General features: G+C 41.4%; 1 protein-coding gene across 1 annotated transcript in view; it reads left to right on the forward strand.

Moving 5' to 3' along the window:
• The window catches only part of LOC122808933 (NXPE family member 4-like), a 575,570-nt gene that overhangs the window by 207,675 nt on the left and 340,582 nt on the right, over window positions 1-27,313 (forward strand). Inside the window, exon 2 of the mRNA XM_044080072.1 lies at window positions 25,125-25,870. Within this exon, the coding sequence (XP_043936007.1) occupies window positions 25,125-25,870 (746 nt within the window). The remainder of the gene's footprint in view (window positions 1-25,124; window positions 25,871-27,313) is intronic.

Genomic DNA, 27,313 nt, shown 5'->3' on the forward strand with positions numbered 1-27,313 from the left:
TGACCTGTCTGATCACCCTAGACGTGTGCTTGTCATCCTGTCTGACCATCCTAGATGTGTGCTTGTTATCCTGTCTGACCACCCTAGACGTGTGCTTGACATCCTGTCTGACCACCCTAGAGGTGTGCTTGTCATCCTGTCTGACCACCCTAGACATGTGCTTGTTATCCTATCTGACCACCCTAGAGGTGTGCTTGTCATCCTGTCTGACCACCCTAGAGGTGTGCTTGTCATCCTGTCTGACCACCCTAGAGGTGTGCTTGTCATCCTGTCTGACCACCCTAGAGGTGTGCTTGTTGTTTATGTATATTGAAGCACCTCTTCCCATGTGGAGGAACTCCAGCATGTCATCCTGTCTGACCACCCTAGAGATGTGCTTGTTATTGATGTATATTGAAGCACCCCTTCCCACGTGGAGGAACTCCAGCATGTCATCCTGTCTGACCACCCTAGAGGTATGCTTGTCATCCTGTCTGACCACCCTAGAGGTATGCTTGTCATCCTGTCTGACCACCCTAGAGGTATGCTTGTCATCCTGTGTGACCACCCTAGAGGTATGCTTGTCATCCTGTGTGACCACCCTAGACTTGTGCTTGTCATCCTGTGTGACCACCGTAGAGGTATGCTTGTCATCCTGTGTGACCACCCTAGAGGTATGCTTGTCATCCTGTGTGACCACCCTAGACGTGTGCTTGTCATCCTGTCTGACCACCCTAGAGGTATTCTTGTCATCCTGTGTGACCACCCTAGAGGTATGCTTGTCATCCTGTGTGACCACCCTAGAGGTATGCTTGTCATTCTGTGTGACCACCCTAGAGGTATGCTTGTCATCCTGTGTGACCACCCTAGACATGTGCTTGTCATCCTGTCTGACCACCCTGGAGGTATGCTTGTCATCCTGTGTGACCACCCCAGAGGTATGCTTGTCATCCTGTGTGACCACCCTAGACATGTGCTTGTCATCCTGTGTGACCACCCTAGAGGTGTGCTTGTCATCCTGTGTGACCACCCTAGAGGTATGCTTTTCATCCTGTGTGACCACCCTAGACGTGTGCTTGTCATCCTGCCTGACCACCCTAGAGGTATGCTTGTCATCCTGTGTGACCACCCTAGACGTGTGCTTGTCATCCTGTGTGACCACCCTAAAGGTATGCTTGTCATCCTGTGTGACCACCCTAGAGGTATGCTTGTCATCCTGTGTGACCACCCTAGAGGTATGCTTGTCATCCTGTGTGACCACCCTAGAGGTATGCTTGTCATCCTGTGTGACCACCCTAGAGGTATGCTTGTCATCCTGTGTGACCACCCTAGAGATATGCTTGTCATCCTGTCTGACCACCCTAGAGGTATGCTTGTCATCCTGCCTGACCACCCTAGAGGTATGCTTGTCATCCTGTGTGACCACCCTAGACGTGTGCTTGTCATCCTGTGTGACCACCCTAGAGGTATGCTTGTCATCCTGTGTGACCACCCTAGAGGTATGCTTGTCATCCTGTGTGGCCACCCTAGAGGTATGCTTGTGATCCTGTGTGACCACCCTAGAGGTATGCTTGTCATCCTGTGTGACCACCCTAGACGTGTGCTTGTCATCCTGTCTGACCACCCTAGAGGTATTCTTGTCATCCTGTGTGACCACCCTAGAGGTATGCTTGTCATCCTGTGTGACCACCCTAGACATGTGCTTGTCATCCAGTCTGACCACCCTGGAGGTATGCTTGTCATCCTGTGTGACCACCCTAGAGGTATGCCTGTCATCCTGTGTGACCACCCTAGAGGATGTGCTTGTCATCCTGTGTGACCACCCTAGACGTGTGCTTGTCATCCTGTGTGACCACCCTAGAGGTGTGCTTGTCATCCTGAGTGACCACCCTAGAGGTATGCTTGTCATCCTGTGTGACCACCCTAGAGGTATGCTTGTCATCCTGTGTGACCACCCTAGATGTGTGCTTGTCATCCTGTGTGACCATTCTAGAGGTATGCTTGTCATCCTGTGTGACCACCCTAGAGGTATGCTTTTCATCCTGTGTTTCCACCCTAGAGGTATGCTTGTCATTCTGTCTGACTACCCTAGAGGTATGCTTGTCATCCTGCGTGACCACCCTAGAGGTATGCTTGTCATCCTGTGTGACCACCCTAGATGTGTGCTTGTCATCCTGCGTGACCACCCTAGAGGTATGCTTGTCATCCTGTGTGACCACCCTAGAGGTATGCTTGTCATCCTGTGTGACCACCCTAGAGATATGCTTGTCATCCTGTCTGACCACCCTAGAGGTATGCTTGTCATCCTGTCTGACCACCCTAGAGGTATGCTTGTCATCCTGCCTGACCACCCTAGAGGTATGCTTGTCATCCTGTGTGACCACCCTAGACGTGTGCTTGTCATCCTATGTGACCACCCTAGAGGTATGCTTGTCATCCTGTGTGACCACCCTAGAGGTATGCTTGTCATCCTGTGTGACCACCCTAGAGGTATGCTTGTCATCCTGTGTGACCACCCTAGAGGTATGTTTGTCATCCTGTCTGACCACCCTTGAGGTATGCTTGTCATCCTGCCTGACCACCCTAGAGGTATGCTGGTCATCCTGTGTGACCACCCTAGACGTGTGCTTGTCATCCTGTGTGACCACCCTAGAGGTATGCTTGTCATCCTGTCTGACCACCCTAGAGGTGTGCTTGTTATTGATGTATATTGAAGCACCTTCTTTCTTTTTCTTTCCTTTTCTGTGCAACTACTGATCTAAAAGTGTGGAAGGCACTGAAACCTTGCATGCCAGGATACTCTTTGCTGCTTTAAACTATGTCTCGGTAACTGCACAGATATATATGTATATTCTTGAGTGGGAGAAGGGTTTGGAGGGAGTGTATTTTTTTTTTTTAGGGTCCTGTCATTGAGCAGTACCACCTTGAAGTTCTATTTGCTATGTCAGTAGGTTTGTCAGTTTGGCATTGCCTAAAAAGGCACTATGGGGAAGAATAAAGTTTTAGCAAGTAATCAAAAGGGGAAAGGTGCAGACCATCTTTGGCAAAGCAATGTGGTCTGTTGAGCGTGTCCTCCCAAGCTGACAAATACTGGATTCCCTTAGAATGACACCATAAAGACAGCAAATTGTTAAAATCACATGTTTTGCTCATATTGTGACATCATCCTCTCTGATGGTAATATGCTGCTCTGTGCCAGGCTCATACCAGCCTGAGACACACAGTCTGACAGCTCCATAATGTCTCTCTTCATATAGTCAAGGGAGGTACAGCTCAGGTCCTTTACAACTACGTGGACTGTGATGGAATCAAACTGATACCCGTGGCATAATGACCTTAGTGCATGCATGTGTAGCCCACCAGCGGGTATAGCTGAAGTAGAGATGGGTGCCCTCCTACCTGACTCTGGTGACACCCCTTCTTTAGGCCCAACAACCCAAGGTGGCAAGTGATAACAGATTTTATTCTAGGTGACACTTTAATTTTAAAGGGCAATAGCACAATAACAAACAAATTATTTTAACAGTGCACCAGTTAGCAGTAAGGCAGAGTGAGATATGCATGTCATGAAACCATACATTTACTCCCTTCCCCAGAACTCAACAGAAAAGATGTTGACACATGCACATGAAGGCAATATCAATGAGCAGTAAAGCTTTTATAATGCAGCAATACAAACACGGAAATAAATGCAATGTCATTGAGGGGAAAAAAGGTTCTAATACAACAGTACAGATATAAAAAAGATGCAATGTCAATCAACAGTAAAGATTCTTGAAGGCAATCATACTAACATGAGCAAAGAGCAATCTCACTGAACAATAAAGATTTATAATGCAACAATACAAATATGAGAAAATGCAATGTCACTGAACAATACAGATTTATAATGCAACAATACAAATATGAGAAAATGCAATGTCACTGAACAATAAAGATTTATAATGCAACAATACAAATATGAGAAAATGCAATGTCACTGAACAATAAAGATTTATAATGCAACAATACAAATATGAGAAAATGCAATGTCACTGAACAATAAAGATTTATAATGCAACAATACAAATATGAGAAAATGCAATGTCACTGAACAATAAAGATTTATAATGCAACAATACAAATATGAGAAAATGCAATGTCACTGAACAATACAGATTTATAATGCAACAATACAAATATGAGAAAATGCAATGTCACTGAACAATAAAGATTTATAATGCAACAATACAAATATGAGAAAATGCAATGTCACTGAACAATAAAGATTTATAATGCAACAATACAAATATGAGAAAATGCAATGCCATTTAGCAATAAAGAGTCTTTAGGGCAACAGTACTAGCACACTCTATCCCCTAGATCAATCTGAACAGACCAACTATGAGACACTCTATTCAGACCTCTCAACCATGCCGAATTACTCTGTTTTTACCAAGTTTTGGGGTTCAAATGAAGGGGTGCCACGATTCCCGAGTGGCACCCCTTCATTTCCGATTTTTTTCTTTTTGTTTTTTAGTTTTTTAAATTTCCGCTGCTGTTAGAGCTGATGTCATCACGTACGCAATGACGTCAGCTCCTTTGAGGATTCCAGCCTGCTCAATGATGTCAGCTCCCTCTACTAGCCTGTCAGAATTGAGCTGAAGGAGCTCATGCATTTCTGGCTGGCTGCTGCTTCAAAATACAAGCGGGAACAGCTGGCCTGGCTGTTGGATCATGTAAGGAAACTAGCTGCTTCAAATGCAAGCAGGAACAGCGGAATGGCAGGAACAACTAGCTGCTTCAGATGTGAGCAGAAACAGCTGGCCTGGCTGAATGAAGACACCTGCTCGGGTGCGATGTAGAATGGTAAGGAGTGGTGCATGTGCGTGCGCGTGTGTGTGTGTGTGTGTGTGTGTGTGTGTGTGTGTGTGTGTGTGTGTGTGTGTGAGACACAAGGTATGTACAAAAGAAAATAACTCTGTCCCTCTGTTGGTATTTTGCAGTGCTTTTCGACAGCATGTTTGTCACATACATCCCGACCGCTAATAGTTTGTTTCCTTCACAATTTCTTTTCATATAAAATTTACCGATGCATGAGAGTTCAAGGTCCCAAACCCTGTTACTTCCCATGTGTACAGTTTTGAGGTGGATTGTTTTGGGGAGGGTAGAAATATTTTACTTTAGACTTTCCACTGTACAAAAATCACCACAGTTCATATTTCACAAGATTTTGCTCGGATTGCTCCTGTTCCAATCATTCCTCCCTGCGTGACCGCATTCCCCTTTAACAATCACATTTTTGAGGTTTTGCAATTGGCGTTTGAAAACTCAGTGGAAGGCCGGGTGTGATGTTACATGCTGAGGCTGGCCAATCCCCATGTGCTGGGCTTTGTTTGAACCAAAATATGTGTGTGAATAATTTTTGTATATGGTGTGCAGAAAAGCAAAATGCGATAAAATGTACTGTTTTCATAGGCAGCTTGAAGTGCTTTAAGTGACCTTTCCACAGTAGTCTGTGTGGGCGATTTTATTGCACAAGATTTGTTTTCAGCAGCAGAATGTTCATTATTTCATTAGGCTGTTGTGGGGGTTAAAGTGAAAATGCTGAAAGGGTACAGACAAGCCTTCGGCTACATGCTTACTGTACAGTTGGATATTCTGCTATGCTACTGTAAGTTGTAGGGAAAAAAGGAAAACTCTGTGCATATACTTCTTACCTCTCAACTGCCCCTGATTTTGACTCTAGTTTTAGCTCTGTCCCACTTAATCCCTCCTAAAAAGTCATGACTTTTGGAGAAAAGTTGGCGAATTATACCTAATGATAGTAATTAAGAGTTACAGATGACTTTTGCTCCAGAAAAGGTATTTTAAAATCACATTCAGTGTCTCAAGTTAACAGTACCAACATTTTAAGTGTCACCGATTGTCCCCATAATAACTCTCAACTGTCTAGATTTTCGCAGAATGTCCAGATTTTTGCCTCATATTTTTGGTCTGTTCCTCATAAAATTTGTACTTTTCTGGATTTTTGTGGCAAATCAATGAGGACTGAATTCATTAAATAATGACAGGCTTCACATCCTTCAGAAAATGCAAGATAACACAAGAACTTTTATTCTAGCAACTTTCTAAGTTTATAACAGCAATATTTAAAATTTGTCTTTATTTTTGGGACTTTGTTCCCTTATTATTTTTTGCTTTGTTCAGATTTTTTGTGCTAAGAGGATGAGAGCAGCTATGTCTCCAATTATTGCTGGATTTGTCCCTGATTAGTGCTTCTCACTGTAATTTATTCAGAGTAAGGTCTTTACTGAATATTAGTTGTTTGTAGCTCTCAAACTCTTATCTTGTAAATAGGGCAACACCAGTAAACAGGCACTTTTTAAATACTCATACACTTAACAGAAGAAACTGATGTGTGTGTGTGTGTAAATGCCCCCCCAGTCAATATGCCTGGTGGCTAGAGGTACTCAGGCTCAAACCCTGTACCTTGAGTACAGGTTAAAAAGAGCATAATGTCCCTAGCCGCCACTACCACTTATGAGCTTTGTCCAGTTTTTTTGTGCTAAGAGTTGACAGCTATAGTCATATATATATATATATATCTCTTTCATATATATATATATAGCTCTTTCACTTTCAAAATTGTCTTTTATATTCCTGTAAAGGAGCTCTGCCTTGTGGTATAATGGAAAACTGCAGTCTGTTACTTCTACAATGAAAATACAGTGGGAGCTACACATGATTTGGCAGCTCCTGCCTCCAGATAAGCATCTAACAGTCACCTTCTCCTTGTTCAGCATGGTTAGAGGGACATTAGTATATAAGAGTCCTAGGATGTGTGCTTGCTTGCCTTAGGGGCTTAGTATTTGTGGCTCCATTGAGAGTGACTATATGTATGGTGTTAGGTGTTGTTTGTTTTTTTTGAGTGCCTATAGGTTTGTTGAGACATTGCTTTGTCAATGGGTGGTCTAGGCAATCATTGTTGTTTAGGAAGATTGCTTTTAAGTGCCTCAGAATAAGTTAGTCTTTGTGTGTGCTATGTGAGGTGGGTGTTGTGTTGTGTGTGTGGATGTTCATCGTGTTTCACTGTTGCAGTCCTAACAAATGGGTTATCTGGACCCTGGTAGCCCTCGATCGGCCAGAATACAAAAGGTATGTAAATATGACGTTGGCTGCTGTCGGTTGTAAAAGATGTCAGGACGTCAGATACAAAAGGAGGCAGCCGACGCCATTTCCTCAGTCGTCTTGCAGCGGAGCCCAAAGCAGAAGCATTTGTGCACAAGTGCCGGTCGGCTGTTTACCTTCCTTTGTTTTCCGACCACTAAGTTGAAGTCAGCTAAAGCTAGGTACCCTGTTGGGGATCCTCTTTTCTTACTTTAATGAATGTCAGAAAAAGTTAATTGTCTTGCCTGTGGAAAGCAGATTCCTCACTGGGATTTTCATTCTTACTGTTTTACTTGTTTAGGTCTTGAACACGATGTTCCTAACTGTGAGCTCCGTGCCTCCTTTAATCCACGTACCATTCGTCGTTGGGCTAAGTTTTTAGCTAAGCATTTTGGAGTTTGGCCTAAGTTCATTGGTATGGCGTCCGCTGGTCTTCCAACTTCGGATGTTCCTAAGACGCGTAAGGATAAAGACCGCGACAGTCTTCTGAGGGTCAAATCTACCAGCGATGTTCCTGTTAAGTTGGTTGCCAGCCCTGCGGTGGCCAGTGAGGTGCCTTTGCAGCCCCTGCAGTCCACGGATTTTCAACTGTAGGCCTCTGTTGAGACCATTTCGGAGTCCTCCATGCTACATGCTTCCACATTGTCTTCTGACCTTCTGCCTGTCACCACCTTGCCTGGATCCAGAGCCGTTAAGCAGACATCAGCTTCCGAGGCCTCCTTTCTTCGTTCTGGCAGCAGGCACATACTGATGACCTCTGCCACGACTTCAGCTGTGCCTAAGCCACCCGAGTCCTTCCGTCTTGCAGGTAGATCCGCCAGCCACAAGTCTGTAGGAAAGCAGGCTCCAGCTTCCTCACATACTCCTGAAACCCAAATGATTGAAATGGCTAATGACCTTTTGACTCTTATTTGGGGCTCCCAGCCTCCTCCTTCCAAAAGGGGTAGGGGGTTTGTCCCCAGAAGTTTTGCTTATTCAGGTTCTGATATTTCTAGCATTTCTACTGATGAAGAGGAAGTTTCTCATGTTTTTTCTCCTTTGAGGATTCAGATGCAGAGGAACCTATTCCTTCCGCTTCTCCTCCAGAAGATTACTTTTTTGGTGATACTTTGAATACTCTTAGGGAGCATTTTAAATGGGAAAGTCAGGATTACCCCCAGTCTAAGAAAAGGATCAGGGAGTTCTTGGATTTGTCTCAGCATAAGCCTCTGGCCATTCCTCCAGTGTTGGAAGTGGTTGATGATGTTTTCCTGGAAAATTCTTTAACTCCAAATTATGTTCCTCCTGCTCCCAGGAAACCTGACCAGTACTATAGAGTTCCTGATTCACATCTGTTTCTTTTTAGGAATCCTCTAGCTGACCCAGAGGTTATTTCCCAGGGGCCTAAAGGGGTTAATGCCACTGTTACTAAGAATCATGTTCCCTCTGACAGAGAATCTAGAAACCTGGATAGGTGGGGTAAAAAGGTCTATACCTCCACCACTCTTGCTATTAGGTCTAGCAATTGTCTTTTTCATATGCTTAAGTATCAACAGCATACCTTGGAGGCTATTAAGGCAAAGATTGTAGGTGTGCCTTTATTGGCAGAGAGTAAAGATATGCAAGATTTGCTGCATTCTGCCAGCCTTGTCAATAAACATTCATTACATTGTGGTTTTGGTATTTTAGAAGCTTCCTGCAGGGTGACAGCTACTGGGTCTGTTATCAGAAGACATGCTTGGCTCAGGGAACAGTCCCTTCCAGAGCCCATCAAGTCTAAGCTTTTAGATGTACCTTTGCACAAGGACAGTCTTTTTGACAGCAAAGCAGAGGAGGTGCTGAAAAAGATGGAGGATAAGGCCAAGTCTATGCAAACAGTTAAAGACTTTCTGCAAGTTCAACCTCCTCGATTCAGCAGGAATTACCCTTCAAAGAATTGAACTTTTCCTGATACCAGCAGACAGAACCATTCCAGGACTCGAGGTTTCAAATCTTCTAGGGGGCATGCTGCTACCCCTCAAAGGACTAAGCAATGGCATGCTTCCACTTATAAGACAGGAAGTTCTAAGCCTACATCCCAATCCAAGCATTCTCAATGACTCTAGCCAACTCCTGCCTGTTCCTGCTTGCCCAAAGTTTCCTTTAGGGGGAAGGTTGGCCATTTTTGCAAATGTTTGGGCCACTATCACAGACGACAAATGGGTACTCAGAACTGTATCCCTGGGAGACAAATTTTCCTTCCACACATTTCCTGTGCCCAAGGGATTCCCAGACATTCCCCCAAACCAAAGAGCAGAAGCAAAAAAGCAAATTTTGTCTCTGTTAAATCTGGGGGCAATAGAGCCAGTTCCTGCACAGCAGGTAGGCCAGGGCTTCTACTCCAGACTTTTCTTAGTTTCAAAAAAAGAAGGCACTTGGCGTCCCATTCTAGATCTTTCCATTCTAAACTCCTTCTTGGTGATACCAAAGTTCAAAATGCTCACTCTGCATCACTTACTGCCACTGTTGGCCAAGGATGCCTGGCTGGTAACTTTGGATCTCAAAGAAGCTTATCTGATTCCATTGTACCTTTCCGCCAGTCCTGCAGACTGTGGGTGGTAAGCACAATGATTCTTTAAGGAGATCCCAAAGAATCTCCCAAGTTGCTGTATTGTCTGGTTGACAAAGTGTGTCCCATTGTCACTATAGATTCTCTCCGGTATGCCAAATCTAGGAATTATTTCTTTTACTAGGGCCTTTGCCACTGTTGCTGCATCCGGATTTTTAGTTGGAAAAGCTTCTACCCATTTGGAAAACATGTCTATAATCACTAAACAGTATTTTTTCCCTTCACATTTGTTCAGTTCTATGAAATCCATACAGATAGTATGGAACGGATATGGTGGTGTAGGAAAACTCCCTTGCTTGGGTTTGAATGCTCCTTGTGCATGATGTTTGTTACAAATATGACATGCTGCACAAAATTTTTGTGTGAAGTTTGTGAATCCATATGTTTGGAATATTCGATTCACTAACTGTACCATCCCCCCTGTTGAGACATGGCTCTGCCCATGGCTCAACAAAGCTGCATATCTAAATAAATTAGACGGCAATATTGGCTTTTTCTCCTTGGAGATGTACAGTCCATTTTCGAGGATTGCACCTCGTCTCTCCCATTTCTGTTTCTCAGCTTTTGTAGTCAATGTCTGCATTGTTTTCAACATTTCTAAATCTAAAATCTCAGAGGGTTGTAATTCCTCATTCAAAAGTAAAGTTTCTGAGTCTGAAGCTGCTTGCTTTGCAGCTGCATCAGCTCGTGCATTACCTTTTGAAATCGAATCCTGTTGTTTTGTATGAGCTACACATTTACAAATAGCTACTTTGGTAGGTAGCTGAATGGAATCTAATAAGTTCAAAATAAGTTGCGCATGATTAATCGGTTTACCAGTAGATGTTATCATTCCTCTATTCTTCCATTGTTGCGCAAAAACATGCACTGTAGAGAAAGCATACTGACTATCAGTATATATGTTCACACATTTGTCTTTCGCTAGAGTGCAGGCCCGTGTCAAGGCTATCAATTCTGCTGCTTGAGCAGACAGGTTATGCTGTAAAGGTTGGGCTTCTAAAATCCCTGTGTCTGTGACTACTGCATACCCTACTAGATTCTTCCCTGTAGGACCCTTCCTGCATGAACCGTCCACATAAAATGTCACCTCGGCATCATCCAAGGGCATATCAGTGAGATCTTGTCTGGGCAAAGTTATTTGCTCAATTTCCTGCAGGCAACTGTGTGGTGTGCCATCCACAGGAGTCGGAAGTAACGTTGATGGATTTAATGTTGTACAACGTTCAATTACCATATGAGGTTGTCTCAGCAGTATGGTCATACATGAAAGATGTCTAGCAGGAGATAGATATGCTATTTTTTCTTGCAGTAAAATTATCGCAACTGCATGAGGCACTCTCAATGTGAGAGGGTGGAATAATACCACAGAGGCTGAAGCCTGTACTGCCATTGCAGCTGCGACTATTGCTTGTACACAGTGAGGCAATGATCGCGCCACTGGGTCTAACTGTGAGGAATAGTAAGCTATGGGGCGTTGTTTACTCCCATGCTGTTGCGTCAGAACTGACGTCATGTATCCCTGTTTACAATCTACGGTTTGAAAAAATATTTTTGTGGTAGTTCGGACGTCCTAAAACTAATGATGAAGCTATCAATTGTTTTAGTCTGCAGAAAGCTGTTTCTGCTTCAGGTGTCCATTGTAATACATCTTGTGCTGCCATTGGTGTTTTATATATTAAATCAGCCAATGGAGCAGATTCTAAAGCATAGTTCGATATCCAACTTCGACAAAAATTAGTCGTTCCCAAGAAGGACATAATTTCCTTCTTGGTGGTTGGTTTAGGTGCCCGTAAAATTGCTGTTTTTCTATCTTCGTCTAGTACTCTACCTTCTTTGGATATTACATATCCTAGGTATCTAACCTGTTTTTTCCAAAGGTGTAACTTACTTTTGTTTACTTTGTGTCCTCGTGCTGCTAAAAATTTCAATAATGCTATTGTATCATCCCTGCATTGCTGCTGGGTGGGGGCTGCTAGCAAGATGTCATCTACATAAAGTAGAATCTGACTGCCCCCTGGTGGAGTAAATCCTGCCAGGTTGCTAGCCATTTCTTGTGCAAATATCGTTGGACTTTCACAATATCCCTCACGGTAGCAGTATAGGTATATCTTTTACCTTGAAATGTAAATGCAAACCAATACTGGCTATCAGGATGTATAGGTATTGAAAAGAAAGCATTGCTTATATCTACCACAGTAAAATATTTTTGTTGTGGCTTCAAATCGTTTAACAAAGTGTGTGGATCTGGCACCGTAGGTGCTCTGGGTATTATTGCATTGTTTACGGCTTGTAAATCCTGTACCATCCGCCATTCCCCGTTTGCTTTTTTAACAGGAAATAGAGGGGTATTACATGGTGAATCTAGAGATTCTACCAGTACTCCTTCCTTGAGTAATGCAGCTATTATAGGCTTGATTCCCTGCTCTGCATCCTTCCTCAAGGGGTATTGTCTTTTTTGTGGTCTAAATGCTGATTTTGGTGTAATGGTTACTGGACCTGCTGTTCGAATAAGTCCTACATCTGATTTTCCTGTCGACCAAAGAATCTTTGGTATATCACACAGGGCTTTTTCCTTCTTCTTCTAATAAGAATGCTAATCAGCTGTCTTCACTATGTTGTAAGTGTGCAGATGGATGTGTCTGTGTGAGCCAATTCAATTTCTGTTTCTGTACTCCCTGTTCTGACAATTCTAAATCAGTTTGCTTTTCCCATTTTGTTACTTTTTCTCCTAAATCTGCCCACCTCACAGCTTTGTTTTTTGTCAAGCTGACATGTGGCAGTCTATTGGATTTGTATAATTTCATGAATTCCTGAGGTAATGAACAGCTTACTACACTGTTTCCCTCAGTATCCCAATATAAAGTTCGTAACACTAATCTGTTAGCAGGATTTTTGAACAATTCTTGCTCATATTCCTTATCCGGTCCTGGCATACTACAGTAGTATAGAGTACAATGTAACAAATGCTGTTGATCAGTGTCAAGGGAGGGGACCTTACTGATGGCTACGTTCATCAGTTCCTCGGTTACTGCCCCTGGACCAGTCGTAACTAGATCCTGGCTGTACCAGTAAAAAGCTTCACCCTCCGATCGCACCACAAAAGTATCCATTTGTCTTTGTGCCTCCATACCCTGCATGGTAGGAACTACTGCTATGCCAAACATCTTTATAAGGTCTCTTCCCAGTAAGTTTACTCGACATTTTGCAGAAAGTACAATCTTACTTCTCTGAGTCATACCTGAAACAGGGTCAGTTATTGCTATATCATGGGAGAGTGGCTCCCTATATAGCTGTCCATTTGCTGCTTTCACTAGTATATAGTCAGGTGATTCAGAATGCTCTGGTAACTTTGAAGGGTGTATCAAAGTTCGAGACGCTCCTGAGTCACACAAGAATTTCACTTCCCTACCTTCCACCAGAAGTGTAACTTCCGGTTTTGTGTCTTCCAAATAGAGCTCTAAGCTCAATAATGCTAAGTCTAAAACTTCACCTTCTTCATCCTCTTCATCTGCTTGCACTTCCTCTGTTCCTTCCACTACATTTACATTTGTCTTTTGTTTGCTAACCTTTTCTGATGATTTTTGATTGTCATCACTATCATATAGTCAGTCCTCATCACCTTTATCTTTATCTTCTGTAGTCGCCTTTTTATTTAGCCTGCAATCCCTTGCTAAATGTCCTTTTTTACCGCACTTAAAGCACTCACCTTTCTTTTTTCTCTCTTCAAAATCCTCTGACTTTTTGTCAGATTGTTTATTACCCTGGGTATTTTTCCTACCCTTTTTACCTCCCTGCACAACGAAGACTTCTGCGCCGTCTTCTGCTGTGAAGACCTGTGTCTTCTTTTTCTTTTTACTATTAAAGTGTCTCAGCATGTCTAGCATACTCAAGTAAGGCTTGTAGCCTACTTGTTCGGTGGTCTATCATATGCTTTGTAATAAAGCTACTGATAGGGGCAATGCAACCTTTCAAAAATGCATTTTTCAGTTGCTGTTCATATGCGCTATCATTCGTCTGACTTTCAGGAATAGTCATGCCACTATGGTTATTGAAACATTCCAATAATCTGCCATAGTACCCATCTACAGTTTCATTGTCTTGTTGTATGCATTGATTAATGCAAGTCCAATCTGCTCTAGGTTTCCATTTCTCAGAGATTCGGTCTGTAAGACCTTTCACTCTGGTGTCTAATTCTGCGTCACTATGTAGGAGTGGCTTAAGTTGTGCGTCATGAGCGTTCCAGGTGCCACAAATCATGTGCCAGTCTGGACCTATAATTTGTCTAACTACTTTTTCTACTTCTTCTCCATTTAAATGGTAGCTTAGTCTCATACCTTGCAAATCTTGTATAAACTTTTTATGATTGATTTTCGGGTGAGGGATTCCTTCTGTAGCTTTCCGAATGTCTTCTGGTGTCCATGGTCTATACACCAGGAGAGTTGGGTCCTGCCCTTCCTGTCCTGCCTGAGGGTTTGGTACCTCGATTAATGGACAGATTTCTTCACTTTCTTCTAGTGAGTCTCTCCCTATTTGATATAAATCTGTGTCCCTAAGTGTCTTACGTGTCCGGGACCTAGTTTCAATGGGTTCTCTAATAAACGGTTTTAATGCCCCTGCAACTTCAGGATAATGTGGAGGTGGACTAGCCTGTCCTCCTGCTTCATATCCTAAAAAGGGTATTGGAGGGGGCGGAGGGGGAGGGGCCGTCGCTATTACTGTATTATTATCCTCTTTGTCTAAAAATAATGCTTTTGCATTCTTAAGTTTCTGTTCCCTTCGGTTCACTTCCTCAATCCACCTGTGTGCCTGAGGAATGCCTAATTGTCGTTGTTTTTTTGCCTGACCTTCTGCGTCAGATTTAAGCTGTTTCAAAAGTTTAACTAATGAAATTTTATTTAATTTACCGTCAAATTCGTATTTATTGACCCATTTTGTATAATACCTTATATTATCTGCTCGTTGTAACTGCATGTATTTTGCGTCATCAGTTAGGGGCGGATCTCGTGTTTTTTTAGTGCACTGATTTCCCATATCAAAAGAAGACTGTTACGTAACCCTTTTTCTTACCACATGGTATCTTAATTTCTTACACAGTTTATTTAGAATAACTGCCTACCTTATTCTGTTTCCCTGATCTATGACAAAATGCACAGTAATTTCTTATGTCCCTGATCTGTACAACAAATCTATGACAATAACATTTACTGTAACCTAGTCCCTGATCTAAAACAGAAAAAAGGCAAAATCTTCCTACCTGAGCCTCTTGGGTCCACTAGTTCGAGACCGCTCTTCAGCCACAGATCAGAAAAGTGGCCAGCCTCTCAAGACGACAATTCAGTCGGAGGACTTTGTGCTTCAAGAAGAACCGTTTCGGTAGCTTCTCCTGCGCAGTATTCGACCACCGGTACACTTCTGATCTGTAGCTGTCGAGGGCTTCCGGTCAAACGTAGGACCAAACTGTTAAATAAACATAAATTAGGACAGCACAAAAGGCTCAGATGCAAAAACTTTACTAGTGTACACCAGGAGGCAAAAGACCATAAAATACAAGTATAGAATTCTGTGTGGCATGATACAGGAAATACTCTTCATTTTATAATCATACATTCAAGCTGTGCCCACCTTACTGACATGGTCAGTCACAGGGCACCTACATCACTATGGTCTACAATATTCTATTCATAAGAAAGTGCTGAGGTTATACTTTTTAAAAGTTTTCCCATGAAAATAATACAGCCTTGCAAAGCACCTGGTCAGTTATAATGTCTTTCTGTAAATGTTATTCTTTCAAGGTTTCAGTCCTGCTCGAATACAATAGTCAGTTCAGTCTTGTAATACACTTCTTTGTTCTTCTTGCAACATTACTTTTAGCAGCTGTGCTGATAATATTCACAAGGCCAACCATCTCAGAGGAAGGAAGAAAAGATTCAATGCGTTATACATTCATTTTCCTGACCCAGCAGATAATCATTAGTGAAAAACATAAGCTTGCTGAGCTGGCTACTGCCAGGGCCAGAGTTCAATCACACTGCAGCTCCAAAGCTTCAAGCAATTACATGTAAGATCATTCTTACTGCCATATTGTAAAATAGAATAAAATGCGTTACATACTATTTGCTTTTAGACTAGCACTTTATATATGTTTAAGTACACATTTTTCTAACACAGTGACTGAAACCTGGTTCAAGGCTTCAGAGAGCACCCCTGCACTACCAGGCTATAACTCATACCACATTTTTTGGCCATGTAACCTGGACCGGAACACCAAAGGCAGAGGTGTGTCCATATTCATTAAGGATATCCACACCTCCAGGCTAGTTGCTCAGCATAATGCAGCCGAAGTTATCCAAGTGCAACTAACTCTGGGCAAAACTGCAATCCAGACTGTAGCTTGCTACAGATCACCCACCATGCCCCAGGATCCCCACTCTTCTTTTGTTGATGTACTGGAAAATATTAGGGTTCAACCAAACACCCTAATAATGGGCAAGTTCAACTACCCCACCATTAACTGGGAAAACTACTCATGTACCAACTCCTTCGCTCACCACTTTCTGGAATTCATAAACTCCAATGCCCTGGATCATCTTATGCACACCCCCACCAGGGGCAACAATATCCTAGAGCTAGTCATTACCAACATGAGTGACCGGTGTTCCACACCTGAAGTCAACGCCTCATTGGTCCAATCCAACCATAAGCTAATTAACCTAGATATCCACATCCTGCCCCCACCCCCCATTAAGGAAACCATGGTAAAAAATTTCTCCAAAGCCAACTTCATGCTTCTTAAGACAGAAGTGGTGAACTTCATAACACCCATGCAGATGGACAGTACAGTTACGACTACTGAATCCTACACAATTGCACTTTATAAGCACTTACATGAGTGCATGGATCGTGCTATCCCAGACAGAACCAAGACACTATCCTCCAAAAAAAGAAAGCCAATCTGGTGGTCCCCTGCCATAAACAAACTGTACAACAGAAGGAAGAAACTGTTGCAAAAGAGAGTAAAATCCCATGAGTGGAGGAGCTCCCTGGTTAGCCTCAGTAAGAAGCTGCGATCCCTGATAAAATCCTCCAAAGCTAGTTTTGAAAACAAAATCACCACTGATTCTAAAGACAACCACAAAGCATTCTATAGCTATGTCAAGAATCTCAATGGCAACACTCAGATCTGCTCTGAGTTACAGCACAATGGCACTAAATATACATAGCCAACTGATATGGCAACATCCTGGCAGATAGGTTCAGTGCTAACTTTACCCCCCTCTCACCCCCTAAGGAGCCCATATCTATACAGGAAGAATGCAAAGTTCCTGTAATCACGACTGCACAGGTAAAAACCACACTCTCCAAAGCCAAGAACACAGCATCCATGGGACCAGACAACATCCCAGGCTGCGTTCTACATGAACTACAGAACGAACTGGCACCCCATCTAAGTACCATGTTCAATAATAGCCTCACCTCAGGCTTTGTGCCTGCTGAATGGTGCACAGCAACGGTTATCCACAAGGGGGGAGCCACCACGGACCTCGGGAACTACCGCCCCATTAGCCTGACGAGCCTGGTCTGCAAGGCCATGGAACGTATCATCATGGAACTTATAAACAAAGACACTGGTAATCTTCAAACTCTGGACCCCACCCGGTTCAGGTTTGTAAAAGGCAGATCATGTCTCCTACACCTGATATCCTCTTTGATGGTAACTACTTTAGTTGTAAGCTGCTGTAAGAGCAGATTAACGCAGCATGTAGATTACTAAAATCTAGTGCTACAGCAAAAGCAAAAAAAAACTTGGGGGGCAATAACATAGGTGGGTGAACTAAAGGACATTTTGTGATGGTGACTAGTGACAGAGCCAGTGACCTATTTAAGGTGGTTTTAGGCCAGTGGATGCAGGAACATGTTTGATTATTGAGGTAATGGGATTTTAGTGCAGTTCTGAATGCTTTTAAGGAGTCCATTTGAGTAATGGAAGAGGACAACGCATTCCAAGCTTTGGCAATAATGAAGGAGTTGAGGCTTTGTCCTGCACGTTTTTTGGGATTAGATATGCTTAGGAGCTGTTTGCTTGAGGACCTAAGGTTATGTGTAGGTGTGTATGTGTGTAAGATGGTCTGAAGAGAGGGGCAAAAGTTGGGGTTATATAGTAGTTTGTGGGTGAGTGTTAGTTGGGAGTATTGCAGATAGTGGGAGAAGTCAAGCCAGTTTATACTTTCTAAGGCAAGACAATGATGGTTCTGGGTTGGCAAGTTGCAGACAAACTTTGCTATTTTATAGTAGCAGGACTGTCATTTGGTTTTGAGAGTTGTATGTATTTTAGTAAAAACAGGGCTACCATAAAGAAGGGTGGGGAGGAGAAGAGAGTTCACCAGTTTTAATTTGGTGGGTAAGTTCATAAAACATCTGTGGCTATATAACTTAAGTTTAAAATGGGTTTTCTTGATTGCATTATGAATGCGATTATTAAAGGAGAGTTTGTCGTCAATTGTGATGCCCAGAAGTTTTGATGATTTTACTTGTTCTATTTCAGTATTGTTTTGTGAGAAAATGTAAAAGTCCTGATTTAAAGGTTTGGATGAAAATATTAGGAGTTTTGATTTTTTTGGGTTGAGTAGAAGTTGGACATCATTTAGCCAGGATTCAATAGAAGTAAATGCTTTTTGTGTTAGATGTTGAAGATCTGGCAGGTTATTGGCAGAGGAAATTATCGTAGAATCATCCGCGTATTGGACAAGAGTGCTAAGATGGGATGCTTTATGGAGGTTATTGATGAAATGTTAAATAGTAGTGGCCCAAGGATGGACCCCTGGGGAACTCCTGTTTTGTTCAAGAGATATTTGGATTGCTTGTTTTGCCATCTGACAGATTGTTTCCTGTCAGGAAGATAGTTGGAAAACCAAGCCAGTGAGTGTGAGGAGCAATTTAAGGATTTGAGTTGTAGTAGTAGTAGTTTAGGGTGTGATACTGTATCAAAAGCCTTAGATTTGTCCAATAAGATAATTGAGGTTATTAGACCAGCATCTAAGGGTTTGTTAACAGCATTGGTGAATGAAAGTAAAGCAGTGGTGGTGCTGTGTGCAGGGCAGAAGCCATGTTGAGTGGGGGCAAGTAGATTGTTGTTGATGAGATATTTTAGCAGTTGAGTGTATATACGCTTTTCTATGATTTTAGATATCGGAGAGAGTATAGCGATGGGGCAGTAATGAGATCGATCACTGGCATTACCACCTTTATGTAGCGGAGTTGTAATGGATTTTTTCCAGAGTTGTGGAATGTATGATTCGGAGATGGATCAATTGATGAGAATGCTAACAGGATATGCTATAGCATCTGCAGCAAGTTTTAAGTATTCTGCTGGAAGTCTGTTAGCAGAAGGGGAACATGGCTTTAGTTTAGTTAACAGTTTACACACTAGAAAGGTGGGCACCAGTTGTATAGTAAAAGTATGAGTGGGTGAGCTACTGTCTGAGGTGTTATTTAAAGGGGGGGCAGTCTGTGTTTGGCTTAGGAGAGGGGAGATTTGAGTTGCTATCTGAACTGTTTGAGGTAGAATTTGTTTGAGTAGAGAAATCGTTAACAAGTTTTTGAATGGTTTCAATGAAGTGGGTATTGAAGGTCTGGGCAATTTTTCAGAGATCTTTCTCAGGAGATGGAGTAGGGTTTTGTTGGTTTCCAGGGTTAAGGAGTGAGGAGATAGATTTCCAGAATTTTTGGGGATTATTGTTTGGGAGTCTAGTTGAGTGGAGAAGTACTTTCTTTTGTCAGTAAAGATTAGCTTTTTAGCAGTGTTACGGAGTTGTTTGTATTTTATTTTGTTTTGTGGGGTTCTATTTTGATGCCATTCCTTCCAGGCTCTGTCTTTAGTGATGAGAATTTGTTTAGTAGGTTTTGTTAGTCAAAGGGCATGGTTATGCCTAATTCTCTTTGTTCGCATAGGGGAGAGACTGTTGAGAGTATTAAGAAATATATTATTGAAGTAGTCTATTGCTTTGTCCAGTGGTAGGATTTTAGTTGGGTACCAGTTGTGGGCATTTAAAGTATCTGTAAATGCCTTCTAAGTGAAATGGGTAAGATTTCTAGAAGTTTTATACTGATGGGCTTTTGCTGCTTGCATTTGGGTTCTTTGGGTGAAGGCGGGTAGATGGTTACTAGAGACACTTGGGAGGGCTCCTGTGTGAGTGTATTTGTGAGGGTGTGAGACAAGAATCCAGTCAAGGATAGATTCAGTTTGTATATTTACTATATGTGTGTGATCTGTGATGAGTTTGGTAAACCTATACAAGTTTATACTATTAGAGGGGTTGTTACAGATGAGAGTTTGCCAGTTTATATTTGTGTCACCCAGGATAATGGTTTCGTTTGAGATATTTTGGGTTGCCCAGGAGAGAAAATCTTCTAAAATGGGTATATTTTTACCTGGGGGACTATATAGTACTACAATACATACTTGTTTTCTTTTGTTAATATGAAGCATTGCTGGTAGTAGTTCTATGTTTCCAAAGATAGGCACAGGTTTGGAAAATTGTGCGATAGTTATGGAGTCATGGTAGACTAAGGCAATGTCACCACCTTTCTTGTGGAGACGTTTACTGAAACATGGTTAAACCAAAATATCAGTGATAGCACAGTAAATGTAGAGGCCATGACTTTATTCAGAGCAGACATAATTCATTCACTATGTAGTAAGTCCAGAGGAGGGGGAGTGTGCATATATGTTAATAACTGGTGCAGCAACTGTGTAGTGACCACCACCTTCTGCTCAGAAAACATTGAAATTCTGTCAATAAAATGCAGGCCCTTCTACCTGCCAAGAGAGTTCAATGAAATATGCATCACAGCAGTCTACATCCCACCTGATGCAAATATCAGTGACGCTCTGTCTAAAAGTGACCTGCAAAATAGAAATACAGAGTATGCAGTAGTAATTGCAGGAGACTTCAGTCAGGCTAACCTAAAGACTGTATTATCCCACTACCACCAACATGTAAACTTTGCCACAAAGGTGGTAAATATACTGGATAAGGTGTACACTAACATCAAAGATGCATATAAAGCAAAACCCTATCCACATCTAGGGAGCTCTGACCACCTAGCCATCATGCTGGTTCCAGCTTATAAATCCATACTGAAAACCAGTACACCAGCTAGAAAACAAATAAGGATCTGGCCTAAGGGAGCAATCTTAGTTCTACAAGACTGCTTCGACTGCACAGACTGGTCAGTGTTTAGACAGGCTGCATTAACAAACAACCATATCGACTTGGACATATACACTGAGTTGGTCACAGCTTACATTTCTAAGTGTGTGGAGGATGTAACAAACACCAAATTCATCACCTTATGGTCAAATCAAAAACTTTGGCTAGCTAGTGAGGTGTACGAGCTCTTGAAAGTAAGAAACACAGTTTTCAAATCTCAAGATATGCAAGCTTTAAGTGTGGCCAAACCAAACTGAACAAAGGTATCAAAGAGGCAAAAAGATCCTATGGCAGAAAAATCCAAAGCCACTTCAGGGACCAGAAGGATACCAGGCAACTATGGAAAGGAATTAAAAACCATCACTGACTACAAGCCTACATCAGCTTCATGTGATGATAGCATTGAGTTTCTGAACCAACTGAACAAATTCTTCAGTAGGTTTGATGCTGACAACAAAACAACAGCATGCAAAATCCCTGGACAAGGATGCAACAGTGCTGAGCTTCAATACAATCAATGTCACCAGGACCCTAAAACGTGTCAACCCTAGGAAAGCAGCTGACCCTGACAATGTCATGGGCAGGGTACTAAGGGAATGTGTGACAGAACTGGCTCCAGTACTCAATGAAATCTTCAACACCTCACTCCATCTAGCCAGTGTTCCAAAATGCTTCGAGGAGATGACTATCATTCCTCTACCCAAGAAACCACAGCCAACAACTCTGAATGACTACAGACCAGTTGCTTTAACCTTGACGATAATGAAGTGCCTGGAGACGCTGGTCAAAGATCATATAGCCTCAATCTTACCTGTGACACTGGACACACTGCAGTTTGCATGCAGGACAAACCGCAGTATAGAGGATTCCATCTCACTAGTTCTCCGTGAAACACTGACCCACTTAGAAGGCAAAAACTGCTGTACAAGACTGCTATTCTTCGATTTCAGTTTTGCCTTCAACACTGTCATCCCTCAGGGTCTGATATCGAATCTACTTCAACTGGGCATAAACTCTCATTTATGCAACTGGATTCTGAGCTTCCTTACTGAAAGGCCTCAAAAGGTTCATGTGGTTGAGACAACAGCTCTGTAAGTATCATCCTGAGCACAGGAGTACTGCAGGGGTGTGTCTTAAAACCCTCTCCTTTTCACTCTGCTGACACATGACTGCATGGCCAGACATGAGATGAATAGAATCATCAAATTTGTGGATGACTCCACTGTTATAGGCCTGATCAAAGACAGAGAAGAGGAGGCCTACAGGAAATAGATTGATCAACTACTGGTCTGGTGTGACAGCAACAATCTAGCACTGAATGTCAGCAAGATAAAGGAGATTATTGTTGATTTCAGAAGATCTCAAGTACCACATAAACCTCTAGTGATGAAAGGGATGACAGTGGAAAGGGTCAAGAGTACAAAGTTCTTGGGTGTTCATATCATGGAGAACTTATCCTGGTCAGCCCATATATCCAGCACAGTCAAAAAAGGTCATCAATGCTTGCAGTTTCTAAGGAAACTTAGGAAGGCAAAATTACCAAGCTTCATACTTCAGACCTTTTATAGGGATACCATTGAAAGTGTCCTGACCAACAGCATTGCAGTCTGGTATGGGAGCTGTAATGATCAGGATTGGAAGGCTCTCAAAAGAGTGTTGTGAGGTTGACAGAAAGAATCATTGGCACCTCCCTTGCACCTTTGGAAGATCTACACAAATGATGGTGCATCGACAGGGCCAAAAAGATTTCCAGCTGTCCAATGCATCCTGCCAATGGTCTGTACACTCACCTCTCCTCAGGCAGGAGATACAGAAGTCTGCATTGTAAGACCACCAGACTAAAAAGCAGTTTCTTTCTGCTCTCCATTAGACTGTTGAACTCTTGGGAAAAATGAACCATGCCATCTGTTACATAACTAGCCTATCAAGGGGCTTATTTTATGGATGTGCAATAACTAGGTGCAATACTAAGGTGGCTCACCTACACACTGAAGGACTGTAAAGTGCAATATACAAACTGTGCAATAATTCAGTCTAATCATAGAGATGCTGCTATTGTTTTAATTTTACTTTGACAATATTACCTTCATATTGGTCCTTGTCTCCCTTGTCTCCTGTTCTGGGATGGCTGTGGGTCACTGCTGTCCTACTCTACTTACTAATTGCTACTTATTAAATTTCTACAGTGATATTTTATTAATTTTTCTCTGTGTATATGTGCAACTGTTTCCTGCATTGAGAATGAAGCATTGTAATTTTGTTCAGCTATACATTGCTGTGTAGCTCTGAATGACAGTAAAGTTTTCTTTGACTTTGACACTGTTTGTAAATCATTATACCCCATCTTTGCCAGCTGGCTATTTTGTTCCCAATTACTGGAGTAGAGGTGCAATGCTTTAGACAGTCATCAAGGGTGGTTCAAAATATTTTGTGTTAAGCCCTGTATCCCCACATTCACCAAGTGAAACAACAGTAGGGAGTCAGGCAATGGACAGACCACAAAGGCAATTTTCTCACTTCAGCTGGGGGGGGGGGGTGATTCTTCCAAGCAGCCCTGCCCTTCCTCCTTAGTTATTTAATAATAGTTTCCCCAGTCTTCATCATCACATGGCTTCATGTCCCCCTAAGTGGGTGTTAGTATAGTAGCCTAGGCAAGTGGTATGGGGTTTGATTCACACAAAAGGACATTGGCTAGGCTTAAAATGGCCCACAAGGGCAATTGACCTAGTACTTACCTATGAATCTAAAAAGAAGTAGACATATCCAGTCTTCTCCAGATCTGTGACATGCTAACAACTCAAAGATTGTTTTTTGTGCCAATAGACACAGACTTGTGACTTCTACAGATGTGTGTATGTGTCTATCCTCCTTTACTACCTTCATCTGCTTTACTTCTACCATCATCTGCTGACTTCAAAGAACAATACAAGTTCTTCGCTCTGACCGCAGAGCTGACATAATTATGTTTCCAGTCTGGTGACAAGTAGAGGCATCATTAACAATTTGTTCAAGATTTAGTCTGTCTTGAACTCAAGTCCCTTGACTGACCTTTTCCCATTCTGTATTACTTGGACTGCTTACCTTGCACTCCACTGCTATCAGTGTATTCTCTATAAAGTCTATTGCCTGTGAGTTTTATTTTTTGTAGGCCTGCACTCATGCATTAAGCTAAGATGCATTATTTCACTGTATTCATACTTAATCCATGAATGTGAGATGCTCTCAGATGCTTTTTTTGTAATCTGTCCATGCCATACTTAGATTCTTCCCCATTTTACAACTCTTTATTGTGGCTTTATTTAACAAGAGGTAATACTTTGTTCCAGATAACTTTCTTTTATCGCCTTTTTGTTCTATTGTCATGAGTGATTTTTCTTTTCTTAATGACTACATACTGTGTCTGCCTCAATTCCAGTATGTAATTTATAGATGGTCAGAAGACAAGCTATTGGTCTCTAGTTCTTATGAAGGCTTGCAGGCTCACTCTAAAGGAGGAGTCTTGTTTATCCTGTTACTAACTATGTTGGTGTCTGTTCAGAATGTGCATGTAAATAATTTTTACTAAATCTGTGAGTAAAGATGTTAATACCTTTAGTGAGAAATAAGGTTCTACATTTCAATATGAGGATTCCCTTTCTGGAGCTTTTCTCAATTTTGTCTCAATTTCTGTGGCTGTCACTCGCTTCCATTTCATATTCTTTCTTACTGTTTCTTTTAACTGTTCTATTCATTTAGCATTTTTATGCTTGGAGGGGGGTCTTCAAAAATCTTGTCTTTATTAGACGGTATTTCTACTCTTTTTGCTTTGTCCCCCAGTTATCTATGAAATGTTTTGGGTCATTAAGGAATTGCTTGTTTTGTACTGTTCCTTTACATTTGTCCACTTACTCTCTAAGCTTTTTCGGATTGTGTTGATATTTTTAGTTTATTACTGGGAATAGTGTATAAGAAATCCTTTATCTGTTTTGATGCTGTCTGTGTTGCTTTTACCACAATTGTCTTCTTAAGAATTTTTATATTTGGAGTAGACAGCGTAGTGTTGACAACTAGCAACTACATTTTTGGAGATGACTTTTCAGCAGGTAGGTTTTATCATTTGTTCATTTTACTTTGAGGAATGTTAAGGATATTTTAGTAAGTTTTCCCTTGAAGTCATGATCAGCTTCCAGTGTATTTACATCTTAGACATTTTCTTCCAGGTATTTTCATCAGAACCACTTATGTACCAGAAGTGCCAAATGATGAAAACCTTTCACCAGTCCACTGGTTTAAAAACATACAATTTGAAAGTCGCAGAAAATGATGTCATATATAGGAAACTTATTGTCGCAGATGATGTCATATACAGAAAACTTGTTTCTGATGAGCCACCATTTCACTTGATGAGTTTTAACTCTAGCACCAGTGCAAAGAAAAGCGGGTATGTCATCATTTCATCAAACACTTATATGACTGGAGACACTCTTAATATATATGTGCAAACATACGATCAGCTTGGTAGTCTGAACACATTCTATGGAGATTTCTTCCGGGCTCGAATATTTAACAATCACTTAAATGCAAGTGTGAGTGGGATAGTTACTGACTTTAAAAATGGAAGTTATATAATATCCTTTCCTCTATTATGGCCAGGAGCGGTTGTGATCTCTGTCAAGTTGATGCACTCTGGTCAGGCTGTGGCGTTTATACGGCAAGGCAGAGAACTGTATCCCCATAAAATATCATTCAAAGGAATATTCCAGTCAAATGGAAAAGAAGAAATCACTGATTGTCATTTTAACTTATCGTATTATGGTCCTTTATGTGACTTATCTAATGAAAAGGCAGGTGTTACTTGGTTCTGTGAGAAACCGAAATCCTTACAGTGTGACAATCTTAAGTTCTTCTACTCGTACAATAAAATAAACTACAAATTAAGCAAGGAAGAGGAGAACATTCTTGACAGGTATGTCTTGGGTAATTTTTTTCAGATGCATGCAGAAAAATATATGCTATACATTGACATTTCTTTGACTGTTTGAGAGCTGCAGGACAATAAAATTATTTTAGTTCCTTTTCATGTATATTTTATTTATCTACAACAAAAAAGACAGCCACAACCTCCGAAATATTCCATAGTTTGCAATGACAGCTGTTTATATGCATGATATAAATATAATTCAAAATAATTTATAGTAAATAGTTAAACAATTCATAACATAGAGGATTATGATTTGGATTCAGAGTCATGACCTGATTATTTGTTGTGACACATATGCCAAGAAATTCACTTGGAAAATAAAGCTTAAGAAGGGAATATTGAGTTCCATGGTGAGAACACACAGCAAAAAAGGTTACGAGTAGAGAGAACTAAACTTAATTGTTCATAGTGCTTAAATGGCTTCCATGGACTACAGTAGGCAAAGAAAAAAGGTGTAGTAGTGCAAAGTGTTTTACACCTTTAACACACCTGCTAACTAAAACACAGAGAGTGGCCACCATAGAACAGCAATGGGATGAACATTACAGGATTATGATTAGGTCACTAATCGTAACAAGTTTGTTATATGTTGTGGCCACCACAGAACAGCAATGAGATGAAAATTACAGGATTATGATTAGGTCACTGATCGTAACAAGTCTGTTATATGTTGTGGCCACCATAGAACAGCAATGGGATGAACATTAAAGGATTATGATTAGGTCACTGATCGTAACAAGTCTGTTATATGTTGTGGCCACCATCGAACAGCAATGGTATGAACATTACAGGATTATGATTAGGTCACTGATCGTAACAAGTCTGTTATATGTTGTGGCCACCACAGAACAGCAATGAGATGAAAATTACAGGATTATGATTAAGTCACTGATCGTAACAAGTCTGTTATATGTTGTGGCCACCATAGAACAGCAATGGTATGAACATTACAGGATTATGATTAGGTCACTAATCGTAACAAGTCTGTTATATGTTGTGGCCACCACAGAACAGCAATGAGATGAAAATTACAGGATTATGATTAAGTCACTGATCGTAACAAGTCTGTTATATGTTGTGGCCATCATAGAACAGCAATGGGATGAACATTAAAGGATTATAAACTGTTGAAAATAGCCAACCAGGTCACAATAAGAGCAATGCTTCAAAAATAAAAGTTAAACTGACAATTTAATGAACCAAGTATAAAGTGAGCGTAAAATCAAGTACACGCTTTCGGCAAGGACCTTGTCCCACCTTCATCAGACAAACAAGTGTAACAATTCCAGTTAACAATATTTATATCCACAAACCTTTAAAATATCCAATCATTTTAAAATGCATTTCACTTAATTATACGTTGTCATGAGAACCTCTAAAATGTATCCACCTACCATTAACATCTTAAAGATGTAGGAAACATTCATT

This window comes from Protopterus annectens, chromosome 1.part1 (genome assembly GCF_019279795.1).
Source record: "Protopterus annectens isolate FY-2018-M chromosome 1.part1, PAN1.0, whole genome shotgun sequence".
Classification (NCBI taxonomy): domain Eukaryota; kingdom Metazoa; phylum Chordata; order Ceratodontiformes; family Protopteridae; genus Protopterus; species Protopterus annectens.